The sequence below is a fragment of the Erpetoichthys calabaricus genome, chromosome 4, assembly GCF_900747795.2.
Source record: "Erpetoichthys calabaricus chromosome 4, fErpCal1.3, whole genome shotgun sequence".
Classification (NCBI taxonomy): Eukaryota; Metazoa; Chordata; class Cladistia; order Polypteriformes; family Polypteridae; genus Erpetoichthys; species Erpetoichthys calabaricus.
The window spans coordinates 211,103,723-211,124,346 of NC_041397.2; the positions used below are offsets into that span (position 1 = coordinate 211,103,723).

The following is a 20,624-nucleotide window of genomic DNA, read 5'->3' on the forward strand; positions in this document are numbered from 1 at the left end:
GCTGGAATTGGCTCCAGCAGACCCCCTTGACCCAGTAGTTAGGATATAGTGGGTTGGATAATGGACGGATTCTCTGTTCAAATTTAATTTCAAAACAGTAACAGCAAGACAGTCAGTTTCTATATGCTAGGAGTAATGGAATCGCTCTGACTCCTAGGAAGAGTTAGTCCACTAAGTGGACTGAGCTGAGCAGATCTTCTGTAATCAACCTAAAGGTTTTTACAGTAGTTTTACATTAGAAAGCAGAAATTACATAATTGACCCACAAAATCCATGTTATTGTAACTGCACATTCTCTTAGAATGGTTTTGTCTAAATAGTTATCAATTACGCCAGCATTATAGAGTGTTTTTGTATAAACATCTTTCATGTTTAATAATTCAAGTACGTAGACATTCTTAATTGCATTTAATGTTTTACCAATATTATAAATGATTATTTAGGCATTTCATTGTGTACACGTACAGTAACTACTATGACTTGTCTTCATAATCACACATGTAAGAACTATAAAACTCTCACTAAAAATCAGTTTGTTTATTAAATGTTTTCCGAGATTATTGTGTATAAGACCACCCAGCACAAGCATGATTCTATCTATTTATTTTTTGACCCACTTATCAAGCTCCTTGTGCTGGGGTCTATCCCAGCAACACCAGACCCAAGACAGGAACAAAAACAGGACAAGACACCAAGGAAATTGCAAAGTACATTCACATACCTTTACTCACTCAATCGCAGAGTACTCCCCTATGCTCATTCATTCACATCAAAATAATTTCAAGCTGCCAGTCCTCTTGGCTGCATGCAGTGTGGTTGAAGACAGAGAAGAAATGTAATTGTCCAGAAGGAACTCTAAAAAGAATGTGTCTATCTGTCATGGAAGCACTATGAGACAGCAAAGCCACTCACTCCATTCTTCTTCTTTCAGCTGCTCCCGTTATCGGTTGCCACAGCGGATCATTTTTTTCCATATCGTCCTGTCTTCTGCATCTTGTTCTGTTACACCCATCACCTGCATGTCCTCTCTCACCACATCCATAAACCTTCTCTTAGGCCTTCCTCTTTTCCTCTTCCCTGGCAGCTCTATCTTTAGCATCCTTCTCCCAATATACCCAGCATCTTTCCTCTTCCCTGTACAAACCAACGCAATCTCTCCTCTCTGACTTTGTCTCTCAACCGTGCAACCTTAGCTGACCCTCTAATGTACTCATTTCTAAACCTGTCCATCCTCGTTACACCCAATGTGACAATATGCGGACAACAATACAAATTTCCATGTATGAATATGACTCTGACCGGTATTATTTTAATTGTTCCACAGTTAGAAGTAAATCTCTTAGGAAGAAAATGAATTCTACTCTGCATGCAATGCAGGAACCAGCTGTGAGTAGCACATCAGTGAATTGCAAGGCACACTCAAGCATACAGTGCATCCAGAAAGTATTCACAGCGCATCACTTTTCCCACCTTTTGTTATGTTATAGCCTTATTCCAAAATGGATTAAATTCATTTTTTTCCTCAGAATTCTGCACACAACACCCCATAATGACAACGTGAAAAAAGCTTACTTGAGGTTTTTGCAAATTTATTAGAAAAACTATAGTACTAGGGTGCTGTACCGTGTTAGCCATTATGAATGTAGAGAAAAGCCAAGCAAAATGACACCTTTTATTGGCTAACTAGAAAGATTACAATATGCAAGCTTTCGAGGCAACTCAGGCAAGATGCCTGAAGAAGGGGCCTGAGTTGCCTCGAAAGCTTGCATATTGTAATCTTTCTAGTTAGCCAATAAAAGGTGTCATTTTGCTTGGCTTTTCTCTACATTAGAAAAACTAGTCATTTAGCCCGTTACAATAATGGGCGCTAGAACAGTAGTGCATAAACATTAGTAGGAACAGTTTATATTAAATGGCAAGGGACTTTGACCTCATTCTTTTTGTTGGTCGTATTTTTCTTTCTTTCAGCCTCTCTTTTGTTGATGTTTACTTGCTGAGCTGACCGTTCTTCGTGGGCTGCCGCCGTGTATTGTGTGTCTTTAATTTTCTGTGACAGTAATACTGTCTTGTACGTCCGGTGGCTTGTACGTCCGTAATATACCTTTAATTTTCTCTGGTGGTAATACAGGCGTGCGCGTCGGTAATATGCCTTTAATCTCCTCTGACAGTAATAGTGGCTTGGATGTGGCTGTAATATGCGTCACTGTATTGTGTACCTTTAATTTCCTCTCGCAGTAATACTGGTTTGTATTTCCGTAAAACGCCTCTAACTTTCTCTGACAGTAATATCGCGCATCGCACTGTGCCCCGCGCATGCGCACTTCACCAGAAGACACACACACACACACACACACACACACACACACACACGGACACCTGGACGGACAAATGGATTTTATTAAAGAGGATAAAAAAACTGAGAAATCACATGTACATAAGTATTCACAGCCTTTGCTCAATACTTTGTCGATGCACCTTTGGCAGCAATTACAGCCTCAAGTCTTGTTGAATATGATGCCACAAGCTTGGCGCACCTATCCTTGGCCAGTTTCACCCATTCCTCTTTTCAGCACCTCTCAAGCTCCATCAAGTTGGATGGGAAGCGTCAGTGCACAGCCATTTTAAGATCTCTCCAGAGATGTTCAATCGGATTCAAGCCTGGGCTCTGGCTAGGCCACTCAAGGACATTCACAGAGTTGTCCTGAAGCCACTCCTTTGATATCTTGGCTGTGTGCTTAGGGTCGTTGTCCTGCTGAAAGATGAACCGTCGCCCCAGTCTGAGGTCAAGAGCGTTCTGAAGCAGGTTTTCATCCAGGATGTCTCTGTACATTGCTGCAGTCATCTTTCCCTTTATCCTGACTAGTCTCCCAGTTCCTGCCACTGAAAAACATCCCCACAGCATGATGCTGCCACCACCATGCTTCACTGTAGGGATGGTGCCAGGTTTCCTCCAAACATGATGCCTGGCATTCACACCAAAGAGTTCAATCTTTGTCTCATCAGACCAGAGAATTTTCTTTCTCATGGTCTGAGAGTCCTTCAGGTGCTTTTTGGCAAACTCCAGGCGGGCTGCCATGTGCCTTTTACTAAGGAGTGGCTTCCATCTGGCCACTCTACCATACAGGCCTGATTGGTGGATTGCTGCAGAGATGGTTGTCCTTCTTGAAGGTTCTCCTCTCTCCACAGAGGACCTCTGGAGCTCTGACAGAGTGACCATCGGGTTCTTGGTCACCTCCCTGACTAAGGTCCTTCTCCCCCAATCGCTCAGTTTAGATGGCCGGCCAGCTCTAGGAAGAGTCCTGGTGATTTCGAACTTCTTCCACTTACGGCTGATGGAGGCCACTGTGCTCATTGGGACCTTCAAAGCAGCAGAAATTTTTCTGTAACCTTCCCCAGATATGTGCCTCGAGACAATCCTGTCTCGGAGGTCTACAGACAATTCCTTTGACTTCATGCTTGGTTTGTGCTCTGACATGAACTGTCAGCTGTGGGACCTTATATAGACAGGTGTGTGCCTTTCCAAATCATGTCCAGTCAACTGAATTTACCACAGGTGGACTCCAATTAAGCTGCAGAAACTTCTCAAGGATGATCAGGGGAAACAGGATGTACCTGAGCTCAATTTTGAGCTTTACGGCAAAGGCTGTGAATACTTATGTACATGTGCTTTCTCAATTTTTTTATTTTTAATAAATTTGCAAAAACCTCAAGTAAACTTTTTCATGTTGTCATTATGGGGTGTTGTGTGTAGAATTCTGAGGAAAAAAATGAATTTAATCCATTTTGGAATAAGGCTGTAACATAACAAAATGTGGAAAAAGTGATGCACTGTGAATACTTTCCGGATGCACTGTATATGAGTAGCAAATATGCATGGCACATCATTTTAGACTGTGGGAGTGTATTCAAAATAATAAGCAGTTACTTAACTTTTATATGTTAAATGTAAGCAGCAAACAGAATAATTATAACATCACCTTGTGATAGACTGATGTCCTTTATAGAGTTGGTTTCTTCCTTATGCCAGATGCTGCTGTGATGAACTATGGCCCCTGTTATCCTGAACTGGATTAAGTGGACATGATAATGGAAGCATGAACAGTAAAATATTTAGATGAAAGCTACTGTACTATCATGAGTTGGTGATATAGAACCGTAGTAATGCATGACATATTTTAAAAGTGTACAGCATATGTGCATTAAAAAAAGTAAAATGTGTCATTCTTGATTATTGATCATATTTACCAATACATCTGAAATCCTAGGCACTTGAGTGTACAAAAAATACAACTTTGAAATGTACTGTTAAGACGACAATGTAATCAACAATTTGAAATGAACCTGAAGCAGTCAGTTAAACACTCTCTGTTTGTATTAAGGACTTTTGTACACACTTACTTTTTTGGCTAACCTCTGTTTCCTATTAATGTGAAAAATTCTCTTCATAGGAGAAAAAGCACAAGCATCACAACTGAGAGAGAAATTGGCCTGAACCAATAACTCAGTTTGTTAAAATTGTGTTTAGTTCCTGTTTTATGACATGACAAGAGCATTAAAAATATAAAACAGGATAAATGGACTCAATTCCTCCTAATCCCAAACCAACCTCAGAATGGTACAGAGAAAGTGAAGAGGTTTGAGGTGGGATTGCTTTTAGCCCATAGTGAGTCAAATAAGTTAAATAGCTGGCAGAAATTGAAATTGAATATTAGGCTGTCCTCCACTTAAACCTCCCTTATAAAGTGGCAGTTAAGATTCTAATATTCTATATATGGTTTGAAAAAACATGACTTAATATCCCTGGCATCTTCTGTCTTCCATTTGCATGATTCTTTAAATTACATTCATGTTCTGTTGTTCTTTTAATGTAAAATGTTGTCTTCTGTTCTAGATGTTTGCAGAATGTGTGATAACTTAAATTTATAATGCTGTTTTTTAAGTCTCCTTTCATGTTCTGTCAAACACAATGTTTCAGAAAAGTGCTTGATTTACTTGTTTTGATTTCTAAGCAGAAGTTTGATTTAAACTGTGTATGTGCTGCATGTGGTGTTTTCTGTCTGTGTAATGCAGAATTGGATGGGTGAAATTGTTATTAATTTTGAATTAATGCTTACTGTCTTAAAAGATTTATCTTCTTTTTTGAGTGATTGTAATATGTATAAATTAGTAACCCTAAATTTATTTATTTATTTTTAATCAGAAATCCCTCTTTAGATGAAGCAGACAGTCACAAGTTTGATTCCCAGCACTTCCAGTTGAGGTAAGATGGTCAAAGCCACTCACAATTTTAATGCATATACCAATTGCTGAATTTATAAAACTAAACTTTGCTTTTTTTAATAATTGATGACCATATTTTCATCAATGGGTTATACTTTCTGTATTATCTTAAAATAAAGAATAACCTTAAAGGTACTAAAACTGGGTGTAGTGCTAAGGATTGGTTGGCAAAATAGGATTGCTTGGAGGGCTAAAAATGGAACTTTTCTTTTATTGTTCACTTAAATATGAACTCTAACTGCTGAATGAAACCCATGGGTTATCCATTTTTTACAGTAAGTGGGAGGGAGGTATGGGTTATATAAGGATGTGGGTTATCTAAGCACAATCCTCATTCTCTCTGCGATGAAAGATTACGAGATGATGTATACAAAACTCCATTTTATGCTGTACAGTGCCCCAATCTGTTGTCTGCAACACATAATCAGAAATGCTTTCAAAAACTTATTTGTCTCCCCTCTTGGCTTCACATCAATGCTTTTTCATGCACTGACAATCTGCAGATATTTCTAGAGATTATATTTGTTGTCAGTTTTCAAATGAACAGACTGGCTGCAGGCTGCTCTAAAACCTGTTGAGTGTCTTACAATATGCTAATAAATAATTACAATGAAAACATAATACTGGTAATTTCAACAAATCTTGTAATTGACTGAAAATGAAACGGAAAAACCATCAAAGCGTTCATTGAAATATTTGTTGATACCAGTTTGTTGTGATTCCCTCAAAAGCATCATTACAAAAATGAAAAATGTGCATTTAAAGATATCACAGTGACTTTGTTTTCTAAGACTATGTCTAGTGGGTTTAGGATATGAGATGCAATCACCGTGAAGTGGATGGGTACACACAAATATGAACCACTGCGTGAGCATCAGATTAGTTGAAGAGCGTTTTGTTTTTGTGTATAGCAAAAACACCAAAGTTAAATTAAAAGATAAGGTATAGATAATAATAATAATAATTGTTTGCATTTATATAGCGCTTTTCTCACTACTCAAAGCACTCAGCAATTGCAGGTTAAGGGCCTTGCTTAAGGGCCCAACAGAGCAGAGTCCCTTTTGGCATTTTACGGGATTCGAACCGGCAACTTTCCGATTGCCAGTGCAGATCCCTAGCATCAGAGCCACCTATTAAAACAGCAGTCTTGCATACAATCTACTTGTTAGTACAACACTATAAAGGTTTCTTTAAAAATGGCGATTCATGTAACTAAATAGTGACATGCATTTTACTTTTCACTCACATTTAATGTCATTTTGAAACTTGTATTCTTTTGTTGGTCAGAGTTTCCTTGTGCTACAGAAACATTGCTAAATTTCTTGAACACAGAGTGCTATGACTTGAAGTTCTAGCTGCTGTACCTGCAGCAAATGAGTGAAATACACTCTCATCATTGAAAAAAAAGAGAATACAACTCATAACTCATGAAAATGTTCCAATGGGAGCCAAACTGTTTCATTCTGACAGACAGATATGGTGCCAACAGATAAATATGCAAATCATTTTTATTAAATTTGTCCCCATACACATCTTGTTAAACTGAATTTAATAATCATTTTGCAGCAAAGCTTTTGAACAAAAATGATATGGAATGCAATCTTTACTTTTGCAGGTCACTTTAGAATATTAGGATATAGTAAAAATGTTCCAGGCACTACATACTGTATATAATACGATTGCATTGTATTTTTTATATAGTTTTCTTATCAGTATTTTTGCATTTTTTTTTGTTTTATAGTGTCTAAAGTCTTTATGACATGTGCAGTCTTCTTTAAAAGACCTGTGTGAAGAAAAAAAAAACACAGCCAATGCAACCCTTGAAAATACACAGATTCACAAAAAAAGAATTCACTGCAGCTACAAAGTGATGTAATCCAGTAGTCAACATAAGGCATATAAAATCACCCGTGATCGATTAAAACACAATAAACACAGTCATTAATCAAGCTTGCCTTTATTCCACAGTTATGCTTTCTGGTTATACCAGGTTTTGATTCACCTATCAAAACCTAGTACTCGCTAGAACTCACCTTCTCAAGTTTGATGGGTTGAAATGACAGTTTAGATTTCAAGATGTATTTTATGTCGTGTGTGTGTGTTTCACGTTGTTGTTTTGGCACTTTACACAAACATTCCCCCATGATGATGGCATATTGGCATGTGAAATGTACCTCAAACAACATGATTTACCCACAAAGTCAGTAACAGAAATGATAAAATTCACTCTGACACATAATCTATTCTCTTTTGGACAAGATTGCTACTTGCAACAAATGGGGACTTTAATGGGCTGTCGGTTTGCACCTCACTATGCAAACCTATTTATGGCAAAATTGGAGGAAGATTTCATGTCAATGTGCATCGTAAAACCAATGTTGTATCTCCGTTACATAGATGACATCTTCATAATCTGGACTACCAGTGAGAAAAACCTCCTCCATTTTCATAATGAATATGATTGTTTTCACCCCAACATAAAGCTGAAGCTGAATTACTCAAAAACAGAAGTCAGCTTCCTTGACACCACCGTTCAACTGAAAGACAACACCCTTGTAACTTCTGTTTTTCACAAACCGACAGACAGACGGACCTACCTGAAAAGTGATAGCTTCCACCCCAAGCATATAAGGCGCTCCATTATTTTCAGCCAAGCAATACGGCACAATCGTATTTGCTCAGACCCAACAGACCGGGATCAACAACTGCAGGAGCTCAGACAAGATTTCATCAGACAAGGTTACACCCCCAAAACAACAGACACTCAAATAAGAAGAGCTTCTGCCATACCCAGAGACAACCTTCTGGAATATAAAAACAAAGACAACAAGAACCGCATCCCCCTTGTTTTCACCTACAACCCACATCTTGAAACACTTCGAAAAATTATAAAAGAACTTCAGCCAATACTAAACAATGACCAAACACTGAAAAATGTATTTCCTGAACCCCCCCTCCTGGCATACAGACAACCACCAAACCTTCAACAACTAATTGTCCGAAGCTCCCTAAGTGAACCAACAGAAAATGGCACATCTCCATGCCTACAGAAAAGATGCAAAACATGTGCCCACATCTATGATACAGACCGTATAGTTATACCACACTGCCGACTTGAACATCACATCAAGGGATCCTTTTCCTGCAGATCATCTAATGTAGTCTACCTAATTTTCTGCATGAAATGTCCTGACACTGCACTCTATGTGGGAGAAACTGGACAAACACTCCGCCAGAGAATGAATTTACACAGGTTCCACATTAAACATGGCAACACAGATGTTCCTGTAGCGGCCCACTTCAACAGCCATGGACACTGTGAGAGGGACTTTAAAGTCACAGTGCTTATGGGCAACTTCAAAACACAGCAAGAGAGAAAAGAATGGGAAGTTAAACTCATGCTAAAATTTAATACATTACAACATGGATTGAATAGAGACAAGAGTTTTATGGCCAGATATGAGGATTGTTTACATCTCTCAGAATGACAGACAACCTGTCTACAGATCCACATTGTTTTGAAAAAACTCATTACAAACTTCAAAAGACTTTGTTGGACAGTTATCTTATCCAGAGATCTTGACCATACATTGTTCTTTTCTCTCTTGTTAAATTAACCCTAGCCTGAATGAATCTATTAATTTTTTACATTTAAAATTTCTCATTTAAAGATTTACCAATGTTGTTTCTTGTCCTAGAGTGTGTATATAAACATAGGGAACTCCAGTCTCTGTATTACATCTTGCCTGAAGAAGGGGCCTGAGTTGCCTTGAAATCTTGCATATTGTAATCTTTTTAGTTAGCCAATAAAAGGTGTCATTTTGCTTGGCTTTTCTCTACATTCATAATGGCTAACACGGTACAACACCCTAGTACTTAAGAAATAAAGAAATATATAAAAAATAAGCAACAAAAGCATACATTGCGATGCATTTAATTATTTGTACTCGCTTATTGCTTTGATATTATTTATTATCAACAATTTATTTGTTTGGATATACAAAGTAGCTCACAAGTGAAAGAACTGAGCAGTCTTTGTAATGATCTGTGGTATTTCCTCCTCAACAGTGCAGATAGATGATTAATATGTAAATGTGAACAATTGTTATGTCATTATTTCAATCTAGGAGGGGGACTTACTTTTAAGTGTCAGATTCAGCATATTCAATAAATAATGTGACTTGTTTCTGACCTGCTGCTTGTGTCTCATTGTTTTCTAATTTTAATGTTAAATCAGCCCTATTTTGGCAGTGTTACATTGGCATTATTTACTTGTGATGCTTTTACTTAGAGCAATTTACAGGTAATCTGTAAAAAAGTGTGCGAATTTTTATCAGAAAATGATTAAGTTAATAATGCCTAACAAAGGTTTAAAGTAAAGCATATGAAGCTTGGGCTATTATTAACTCTGTAGCTAAATGGAAGAATGTAAAACTCGGGAGTGGTCTCCCCTAGACTTTCTCATATTCTCAGATATGGGGATGGAGGAGTAAACCAAAGACAATGATTATATTTTTATATTATGTACATTAAAGAACCATCAGCAACAAATCAAATTAATATTAAACAATTAATATAAAAGTAAAGTTGAATAAATCTGACTCTGCTACTGCATGAATAAAAGGTAAAGTACCACTTCCGGTTAGCGGAAATAGCCTAAATTGAATTTAAAAAGATATTAATGGTATAGTTTAAAATTAAAAAATGACCTTAAAACTGAATTTTTAACAAAATACTACTTGAGTAAGTACACCCTGAATGTTAATGCTTTCCTAAAAGGCAAGTTGAAAAGAAAGCAATGAGAAAACAAGGCCAATGTATTAATTCTCAAATTGGCAAAGTAAAAATGATTGAAACGACTGATGACTTTAAATTCACTGCTATCCTCAATTGTTCATCACCATCAACTCTGTACGTGTTTTTCATCTAGTAGAAATAACAGCATAGTTCCCTTGGGTCCAGACTTGAGAGAGACACACTTCTCAGGTGGCAAAGACCTGTCCAAGGAGGATGGAACTATCTGGAGAAGCCAACATAAAAGCAGATCCATTATCTCTGTTTTGCAGACAAAGTACATAAAGAACACTTTAACAGCCAGGAGGTGTATTGGGGGTCCATCTTCGGGAGTGCGTGTTCGCGAAAGACTCTCGCACAGCCGTTGGTCAGTGGGCATAGGAGTTGCCTCTGACCCTGGGTCAGTGGAGTGCGGCAGGGAGATGATCACCTGTATGAGTGGGCAAACGGACAAAGCAGCTGGGAAATGCGTCCAAAGTGCTGACTAAGTGCTGTGTCTGCAAACAGCAATCTCCATGGTGCTTGTATTGCTGCCCTCAGTCCTGCCCCATTGGACAGTTTTGCACATCTAAGTGATGCAATGCTTTTGTAGTTGGTAGAATTGTGGTGTGCCATGGGATTTTTTGGGTTACAAAAACTGTGCCATCACAAAAGAAAGGTTGGACAACACTGCTTTACCAATACCTTTGCTCCTGGCACACTAAAAAAGATCCCTATAGCTGCAATCTTGCTTAAAAACTGACACCGCATTAACTGCTTGGATGGTTATGCTGCATACTTTGCATAAATAAGATACTGCAAACTGGAATAATGGGAAGGGATAATCATTACATTACATGTTGTTGTTTTGGCTCGATGTGGTGTTTTGGCTAGTATGCCTCTTCAGAGTTGTGTATAAATAGAAACTGTGCCTCAAATAGGATAGAGTAGGTTGATCATCACCATCTTTAAAATGAAGAACAAGACTGTGTCTTCTAATTATGAAGGGAATTAAACTCATAAGCCTCTCTGGGGAAACCTATGTTAACACACTGAAATAGAGACACAGATCTATGAGGAACAAAGTGGATTTGCCCCTTCTGTTGTCCTATAAGAGGAATCACAGGAGTTTACCAGGCCTGTCTACATATGCTTTGTGGGTTTCGACAAAGCATATCATCAAGTATCTGATGGTTTGTTGTAGAAGACGCTTCAAGAGTACCATTTTCCACAGTTGCTGTTGTGTGATTTGGTAATTGTGAATTGCAAAGGAAGAAGTGTTTGCATACTTGGAGCTGGTTCTCTTTGGTGTTAGCACTGGACTCTGCAAAGGCTGTTTTTTTGCTCCTGTCCTGTTTGTAATTTTCATGAACACGATATCATAATACGACCAAAGCTTGAAGTGTATCCAGTCTAGGAATCAAAGGATTACATCTCTGCTGTTTGTAGATGATGTTGTTCTCTTCATCTTAATAGCCTGTGATTTCCAACTTACATTGGAGCAGTTCACAGGTGAGTGTGATGAAGTGATAATGATGACTAGCATCTCCAAATCTGAGTTCATTGTTCTTTGCCAGAAAAGTGTGACTTGTTCATTACAGGTAAGGAGTGAGTAGCTGTCCCATATGGAAGAGTTTATGTACCTAACAAGTTAGGGTAGATGTGTTGGTATGTGCTGTGGTGTTGACCTTGGGGTTAAATCTTCAAATAAAGCTGTCAATATACTAGTAAATCTGTATCCCTCTTCTTACGTATGGTTATGAACTCTGTATAGCAACTGTTTTGATCAAAATAACAAGTGAGTGCTTGTGAGTACAGGTATCCAAAGTAACTTTCTTGCCCAAGACTCTCTGCGTCAGGCCAAACGAGGTAGTTTGGACGTATAGTTGATCAGATTAGATTACACTATAATTAGATTAGATAAACTAGACAAACTTTATTAATCCCACAGGGAAATGCAGAATTATGGTTATTAGGGTTAATGTGCAACCTGAGCAACTCCAAGACCCAGGCATGGACCCAGAAGCATGTTGGAAGCATTATATCTCTTGACTGGCTTGGAAATGTTGGGGAATTCCTCAGTAGAAGCTGGAAAAAGCTGCTGTGGAGGAAATATTGTAGATGTACAGCGTGGAATGTTGCTGCCATGATTGTCATACAGTATACAGTATGTTATGATATCCATTGTACATAATGTACTGAGGCTATACCATGTGATATGTTGACTCAAGACCATTAGTCTGTGCTCTTCATACTCTTTGGTATGCTGCCATTTACTGTGTAGTTAACACAATATCAAGTCATTGGCATCTAGGTTTCACCTTGGGTATTTTCATACTGGGTGTTACATAATTGCTCTGTTTTAGAACTGATGTCTCTGCTGAATTGAGATCATATTCTTCCCTGGCCTTTCAGAAAATATAATTAATCAACTAAAAAATGCAGTTTTTCCCCTGATGCATCCAAGACCACACACAATGTTTTCATTATTTGATTAATTTTTAATCATAAATAAGATTTTTATATATGGTTTCAGTTTACTAGTTCTATAAAAAATCAATGTTAAGCTTAACAGTACTCTTTTTTGTAGTATTTTTATTAAATTGTGTACATTGGTTTTATGCAAAATAACACAACTAAGAAAGAACCTTGTGTATGTGTTCTCTTTTTCTTATTTCAGTAGATCCTCCTCAAACCTTCTGTAACCCTACCTGACCTTCAATGCTAACTTTGATCTTTGCTCTTGTTTCTGTGTCACCAGGCCTCCTGAGCCAGTTTACAGCACTGTGAACAAACTCTGTGACAAACCACCTTCTCCCCGCCACTATTCCCCTCTTGAATGTGATAAAAGCCTCCTTCACTCAGTTCCTTTCCCTCACTATCACATAGGCCTGCTTCCTGACTCTGAGATCACCAGGTATTAACTGTACATGTCTCTGTCCTTTTCTTTCTCTGTGTACCGTTCCTTTTGGTGTTTTGGTTGCATGCAAGCATGTGAATGCATGGAATTAGGTATAGGAGGGGCATGAAGAGGCCAAAGGTAAAAAGCAGATAGTACTACTGTGCAGGTAATTAAAAGTTAGAATTTACAAAGAATTATTAGAATTGTAATATGTTTCATATAGTTGTGCTGTTTTTAAAACATCTGCTTTTTCAAAATATGTGTTTTATCTGAAGTGTAATGTGCAATATATATAGGGTATATAAAATTATGCCAGTTTGATTGTCTGTATCTAAATACATTAACATTAGGACGGTAAAGCTTCCCATGAGTTTCCTCTTTTTATGTCACATTATATGACCCTGCATGGAATTTTGCAGCTCTTGTAGAGCATGAAAAAAATAATCCACATGGACCACATTATAGTTTAACAGCAATTAGCTCCTCACAGAATTACAAGTACTCAAACTAAAGTTGAATAAGTGCCAAAATGTGCCGCCAAGAGCAAAGGGTATAATAGTGCCTGTAGAGTTTTACTTTATTTCAGGTTGGTAAGGTACACCAGTTCTTTAGGTCTATGCACAGCTCAATAAACCAGGAAATTAAATGGAATAATAAATATTTTAATCCTGTTCTTGACTCCTTGATTTTGAGAAATTTAAAACTTAATATTTTGAAATGTCTTACCTTGGTAGATCAGTTTATATGTACTGTAGTTAATGTTTTTAAAAGCTTGAAAGATCACTCTTTCCATACCTGTCTAATGTAGAGAAAAGCCAAGCAAAATGACACCTTTTATTGGCTAACTAAAAAGATTACAATATTCAAGCTTTCGAGGCAACTCAGGCCCCTTCTTCAGGCAAGATGATCTTGCCTGAAGAAGGGGCCTGAGTTGCCTCGAAAGCTTGCATATTGTAATCTTTTTAGTTAGCTAATAAAAGCTGTCATTTTGCTTGGCTTTTCTCTATATTCATAATGGCTAACATAGTACAACACCCTAGTACTACATACCTGTCTAATGAAATTGTACCTTTATACTAATATACCAGTGAGCTACCGCTTAACATGGTGGATGAAAACTCCTATTTACATTAGCTAAAATGTTGTTTATTGTGATAAACTGTACAGTAACTCATGTCAGTGCATTGCTATGCAAGCAAACACAAACATAGTAACAAATCAGCAAACACAGAGCATGAAAGATCTAAGTAATTGTTCCCTGTGAAGCCAACATGTTGAAATTTGGGGTATGACACTTCTCATATTAATCACTGTTTTTTCCAGAGTTACATTTAACATTCCTTATCCATAAGTGTAATACAGCTTCTGCATTGTACATTTTGTTTTATGTGAGCATGTCGTGACAATTAAATAGTTTAAAAAATGTTAGCACTGCTACCTAATTGGTTAAGCATCCTCAGGTTTGAATCCCACGTCTAGTTGTTGTCTGTGGGAGTTTTGCACTTTGTCCCCATGTATGTGATGGTGGTCCTGTGGGTACTCTGGGTTTCATTCCAGGATAAATGGTTGGGTTCAGATTGGCTAATGTGTGGGTGTGTGCATGACTGAAGCTGCTTCCTACCTGGTTTCCAGTGCTACTCTGAATTGAATTGGGAAGGTCTGGGAATGTTATCTTTTTTCATGTTATATTAGCTGGCAGGTACGTATGTATCTGTGCTAGCAATACATGATAAAAACACTCTGCTCATAGCAGTTAAGTCTCCAAATGAATCTTACTGGATTCCTCCTAATGAACAGTATATATGGTGAAGTAAAAAGGCAAGTAAAGCAATAACTGAGCTTTCTGAATGGTATCAGCTCAACTTAATTGGACTCAGAACTTAATCCTGCCTAGGCCAGCTGGCTGCTCATTCCTGCATCTGTAGCTTATATACCGACTACCCATGTAAATATCCAAAATAAATATATGCTGTTGAAATACAGTATCTATAAAAGAAGAAAAAAGTAATCAGGCTGGTAGATAAAGTAGCTCTGTTGCACACTTCTTCAACAAGAAGTAGGCCAAGCTAAAATAAGTGGTCTTCAGAGTGTTTTACAATTGATGGGGAACTTAAAAGCTGTACTGCCCATGGTCATTTTGCTTATGTTCTGAATTTTAAACTAGCCTGTTATTTTTGATAGGAAACTATAGTCTGATTTATGTTCAGCAAAATAAAGATGGCCTTTCTAAGTCAGTAGAAGGATTTTGATATTGATCCTGAACTGAGCTTGAAGCCAATAAAGAGATTTAAGTTTTCCTGTTTATTATTATTATGATGCTTACTGCTGGATTTGCATTTTGTTTACAGTAGAAATGCAGAGAGAGCACTTTGAACTACTTTAAAATAAAGTATTACAGTAATGAATTCTACAGAGTGCAGAATCATAAATTAACATTTCTCTGCCCTGCATGCTAAGAAGGAAATTTAATTTATTGATGATATGGCATTAAAGAAAATTAACCTTCAATAACAATGTGAGCATTTAAAAAAAAAATTCATGTAAATATATCAATATTTGGGCTCATTTAAAAAATATAAATAAAACTAAACTTTGTTTTCAGAGTATGTAATATTAATGGACAATTAAAGAACTTCACCTGGCATTGCATTCAAAGAACTTTTCACTTATACACAAATTAAATTAATTTAAGCTATTAGTTAAATCTGTAATCAAATTAGTGTCATTATTTTTTCATTCACATGTAGAATTATGTCATCATATAAAAAAATGAATTTATAGAATCCTATGTGACCTGTCCAGGAGATACCAAGGCCAAAGCAGAAGCTAGCTATTAATGAGGCACCCCAGTCTATCATACTGTATATATTCAGAAATAATATGTTAGTAATAGAGCTGATACTTAACAAATCAGCTCAGGGAACTGCTCTCATCAAAGAGATGTTTTATTTTAACATGTTTTATTTTAACATGTGATTTCTTGACAAATGGTCCCTTGATAGAAATATGGACACAATTTAACTGGGATGGAAACCAGCACCTACATTAATAACAGGGAACATTCCAACTCTTCCTGCATCAATGACAATGATAGTGCATCATACAAGGACTTAATTAAGTTTGATTCAGTTAAATGAGTAGGGTGAATGCCAGACTCTTTGTTTAATTGGATTTTCATCCATCCATCCATTATCCAACCTGCTATATCCTAACCACAGGGTCTCGGGGGTCTGCTGGAGCCAATCCCAGCCAACACAGGGCGCAAGGCAGGAAAGAAACCCTGGGCAGGGCACCAGCCCACCGCAGGGCACGCACACACACAATTTAAAATCGCCAATGCACCTAACCTGCATGTCTTTGGACTGTGGGAGGAAACCGGAACACCCAGAGGAAACCCACACACACACGGGGAGAACATGCAAACTCCACGCAGGGAGGACCTGGGAAGCGAACACAGGTCTCCTAACTGTGAGGCAGCAGCGCTAACCACTGCGCCACCGCTGCCCTTAATTGGATTTTTGGCTAAGAAATTGTAACGCTGCACATTTTTTATAGTGATCGTAGACACTGAACAACTTTTAGAGACCCCTCCATAATTTATAGGAAAATTAGAACGTAGATTTGATTTTTTTACGGAAAAAGCTAACAACAACCATTGTTCAGTTGTTAGTTGAACATTTCAATCAATTAAGTATATTCTGATATTATTCATTCATCTTTATAAGCTACTCAGAACCATTTAGAGTTTCTGGTATAATATTTTACCAGTAGTTATTAAGGCTTGCATAGAATTGATAACACAATTATTATGAGAGTGCTTATGGTAACAGAGAAATGTACAGAATAAATTCTTACGAGCATGAATTTTAAACTTTGAACTTCGTAATTGTACAGCAGCAATTCAGATATGTGCACCTATAAAGAAAGGATTGATACAGAAAACAATGCTTCTGACTTCTTAAGGGACATTAGTAATGTGATCAGTTTAAATTACAACATACACACAATGCCAATTGAAAAGGCAAAGGAAATCAAAAGATGTTATTATGTTTCCAGACAATAAAATAATATAAAATAAAGGCTCATCTTAACAAATAAAAATCAGGTAAAAGTAAAAGACTGAACAGTGTGAGTATCTTAAATTTCTTAAAGCAATATTTAACAATATTCTTCTGTGATAAGAGATTATTTCACTCCAATTTTAAACAATTAATATGTGATATTTTAATATCACTTAGGTAGTTTTGATAATTACATTTTTATATACAAAATGCAATAAGATCAAGATTAAAAAATAGATATAGGCAGGACTTGAACTACAGTGCCACTGCTATGCTACCATCTGTGTTACTCTGCAACCACTGTAGAGCAGCAATAAGATTGCCATTCTTACTACTAAATGAAGTTTTCTGTAATTTTTTTTCATGATAAAATTTACTTTTCAATGAGGCTGAATTTTTATTATCCTTAGGGGTTTATGAATTTTCTGTACAGTTGTCAATTTTCAAACTATTGTGAACTCAAAACATTTTGTTAGCCAATAAAGATGATGTCTGACAACACCGGTGGCTGTATGAGTGTTTTCCAGGTATGGAGAGTTTAGCCACAGTCTAAGCCCATCTTTTTCCTTTTTCCTTTCTATTGCGGAAAAAAAACAGAGGAGTCTGTCTTCTGCTTGCTTAGAACCAAAATACCTGCTTTCTTTCTTTCCTCGTGGTTGCAGTGTACTTCTGGTTAAGCACCCACTGGCTGTTAAAACACAAAAACACACACGCACATACAAGCTTGTCCCTATGACTTTTCTCATGGCAAGTTGCAGACTGATATAACTAGATTGTTCAGGCTTTCACACTACATAAATGGTGATCATGAATGCATACTCCAACTTACCATAACTTGCTAAAATTATATAAATGAAGGCTACAACTGAAAATTGCTGGAAAAGTCACATCATGTGATGTGAGGCTTTTAAGTTTTTGGCAAATAGACATGTATTTCCTGTTAGTCTACAAGTCAGTCAGTGACATGAAACTTTATGCGGTATATAGATATTACACAGATTTCCACCGAAGAAAATGCATACTGTATGTATAAAGAAAATCTTTTAATGTTATTTTTTAATCTCATGAACCACAATGAAGCTGATTTTACACAATTATGAAGATTAAGTCAAAACAAAGGCATAATTCAAGCCAGCAGTATTATCACCTGGTCATCTTCACAGACATTCCAAGCACACCTCACTAATGCTGCAGAATGGATGTGCAACTGGATGCTTAGAGCGGGGATGGATGTTGGTGACAACCAATCAGTCAAGTCAAGTGTCAGTCATTATCACAGTTGATGCTGCAGTCAGGGTCTGCTAAACATAGTGGTGCTGGATCCACGGGCTGCAGTGAGGTATGCATGTTATACCCACATGCCTTGGCTCCAAAAAAGATTGTGAAATAATTGGAATTTCCTAAGAAAGAATGAAAGAACATTCATTTGAATGAGAAATTTAAAGAAATAAAGCACAAGTAAGCAGCTTTGTTAGACAGTATTTAAGTGAAGGGTAATGTCTTTTAGGGTTTGTTCTGATGAATAATGTTATTATTAAACTAATTCTGTCATTTTTCATGTATTTATATGTTATTTCAATAAAAGGAGAGCCTTTTTCATATTGGAAATACTTATATATTTTTTTCCATTTCATTAATAGTAATTATGCATTTGCCCATTGGGGCTGGGTGTTTTTATTGGCCTTGCAATCACTAGATTTTTTTTTTTGTTACCAAAATGAGTTTCTGACCATAGTATTTTTTAATAAGCAGGAAATTTTGAATCTTTACTGTTTTGTATAACCTTTAACAAATAACTGTTCTTTAGTTATTACTTTCAGTTGCATGTCTACTTAGTCTAGTATTATTATACAGTTCTTTCAGTTACTTTTATTAATGAAAATGTGCTATACAAATAAATGTTTTTGTTGACTATTTTATGCCATATTTTTATTAATTAGGCATTCATCCAAAAAAATTAATCCAATGAAGGATTTTTCAGGAAAGAATTTGCTTCAGGCAACCAGCTCTGGGTTAGTTGCTGACTTTCACCCAAAAGCTGCTAGGATAGTTACTAAACAACATCATTTTAAAATTCTATTCAGAAATTTTACAAATGAGTGAACATATGGAGCCCACTTTTCCCCATTTATTATCTTTGTGGAGGTTCACATGATCTCTCCTTTTGTTTTCCCCCTGCAACCTCTAACCTGTGAGTGTTGGGTTAACTAGTAATTCTAAGTTGGTCCCAAGTGAGTGAAAGCGGGTGTGTGCCTGAGTTGGCCCCGCAGTTTTTGTATCTTTCATTATTACTATAACAAATAAGCTCATGCTTTAATAGTGATCACAATGCAACACTTGCAAGTAGTTCACAATCTTGAAAGATGTAGTATTTCTGTAGGCAGGTTAACTAATGACTCTTCTGCTGTTTTTAAATTAGGTTTCTTTATATTGTAGGAGGAGAACAGACATCCCGGCCAGAATGGAGAATAATTCATTACCCGTACAGGAACATATACAGCACACAATATATGAATAATATAAAGCATTTTTATTTTCAGACTGCACTTTTTCACAATCCACAGTAACAATTTTTTCTTCTTCTTCTTTCGGCTGCTCCCGTTAGGGGTTGTCACTGTATGTATAGTGTGACAACTCTCTGTTCTAAAATAAGCTCACAGGGCCATTGGCCTTATATGGATAACTACAAAATGACATATCCTCTTTAATAAAATCCCTGTGTGCGTCCAGGTGTCCGTGTGTGTGTGTCTTCTGGTGAAGTGCGCATGCGCGGGGCACAGTGCGATGCGCGATATTACTATCAGAGAAAGTTACAGCCGTTTTACGGAAATACAAACCAGTATTACTGCAAGAGGAAATTAAAGGTACACAATACAGTGACGCATATTACAGCAACATACAAGCCAGTATTACTGTCAGAGAAAATTAAAGGCATATTACCAACGCGCATGCCTGTATTACCGCCAGAGAAAATTAAAGGTATATTACGGACATACAAGCCAGTGGATGTACAAGACAGTATTACTGTCACAGAAAATTAAAGACACACAATATACGGCGGCAGCCCATGAAGAACGGTCAGCTCAGCAAGTAAACATCAACAAAAGAAAGGCGGAAAGGCAAAGAAAAATACGACCAACAAAAAGAATGAGGTCAAAGTCCCTTGCCATTTAATATAGACTGTTCCTACTAATGTTTATGCACTACTGTTCTAGCACCCGTTATTGTAACGGGCTTAATGACTAGTCGAATAATAAAAGAGGAATATGTAATTACCTACTGCACACTGCAACAGTTGTTACACAGTAACCATACAGTAATAATCTGGTATTTTATGAGTTAGTATATGCAATAAGAGATACATAGAAATGCAGTCCTGCTGACTTTTAATTAAATATTGCTTGAAACAAAACTTTGCAGTACCAAGGCTAAACGCTCCTTTCGCAAGTGATATTTTTAAGTGTTAATATTCTCTTCCTGGAAAGTAACAATAAAAACATTCCAGACATTAATTTTGCTTGTGCAGAGTGTATTTGCCTTTACTATCACACACAAAAGGCATTAATGCCTTTACTTTAGCTTTCAGAGCCACTCTCAAAAGACTCTGC

The 20,624-nt window shown here is 37.0% G+C and overlaps 1 protein-coding gene across 36 annotated transcripts in view; it reads left to right on the forward strand.

Moving 5' to 3' along the window:
- dlg2 (discs, large homolog 2 (Drosophila)) overlaps window positions 1-20,624 on the forward strand; it is a 1,641,316-nt gene that overhangs the window by 1,295,860 nt on the left and 324,832 nt on the right. For 33 of the 36 annotated variants that reach the window (XM_051926947.1, XM_051926951.1, XM_051926950.1 and 30 more), the window contains 2 exons: window positions 5,201-5,260; window positions 12,815-12,970. In XM_051926947.1, the coding sequence (XP_051782907.1) occupies window positions 5,201-5,260; window positions 12,815-12,970 (216 nt within the window). The remainder of the gene's footprint in view (window positions 1-5,200; window positions 5,261-12,814; window positions 12,971-20,624) is intronic. The other 3 variants (XM_051926957.1, XM_051926959.1, XM_051926960.1) reach the window with 1 other exon arrangement.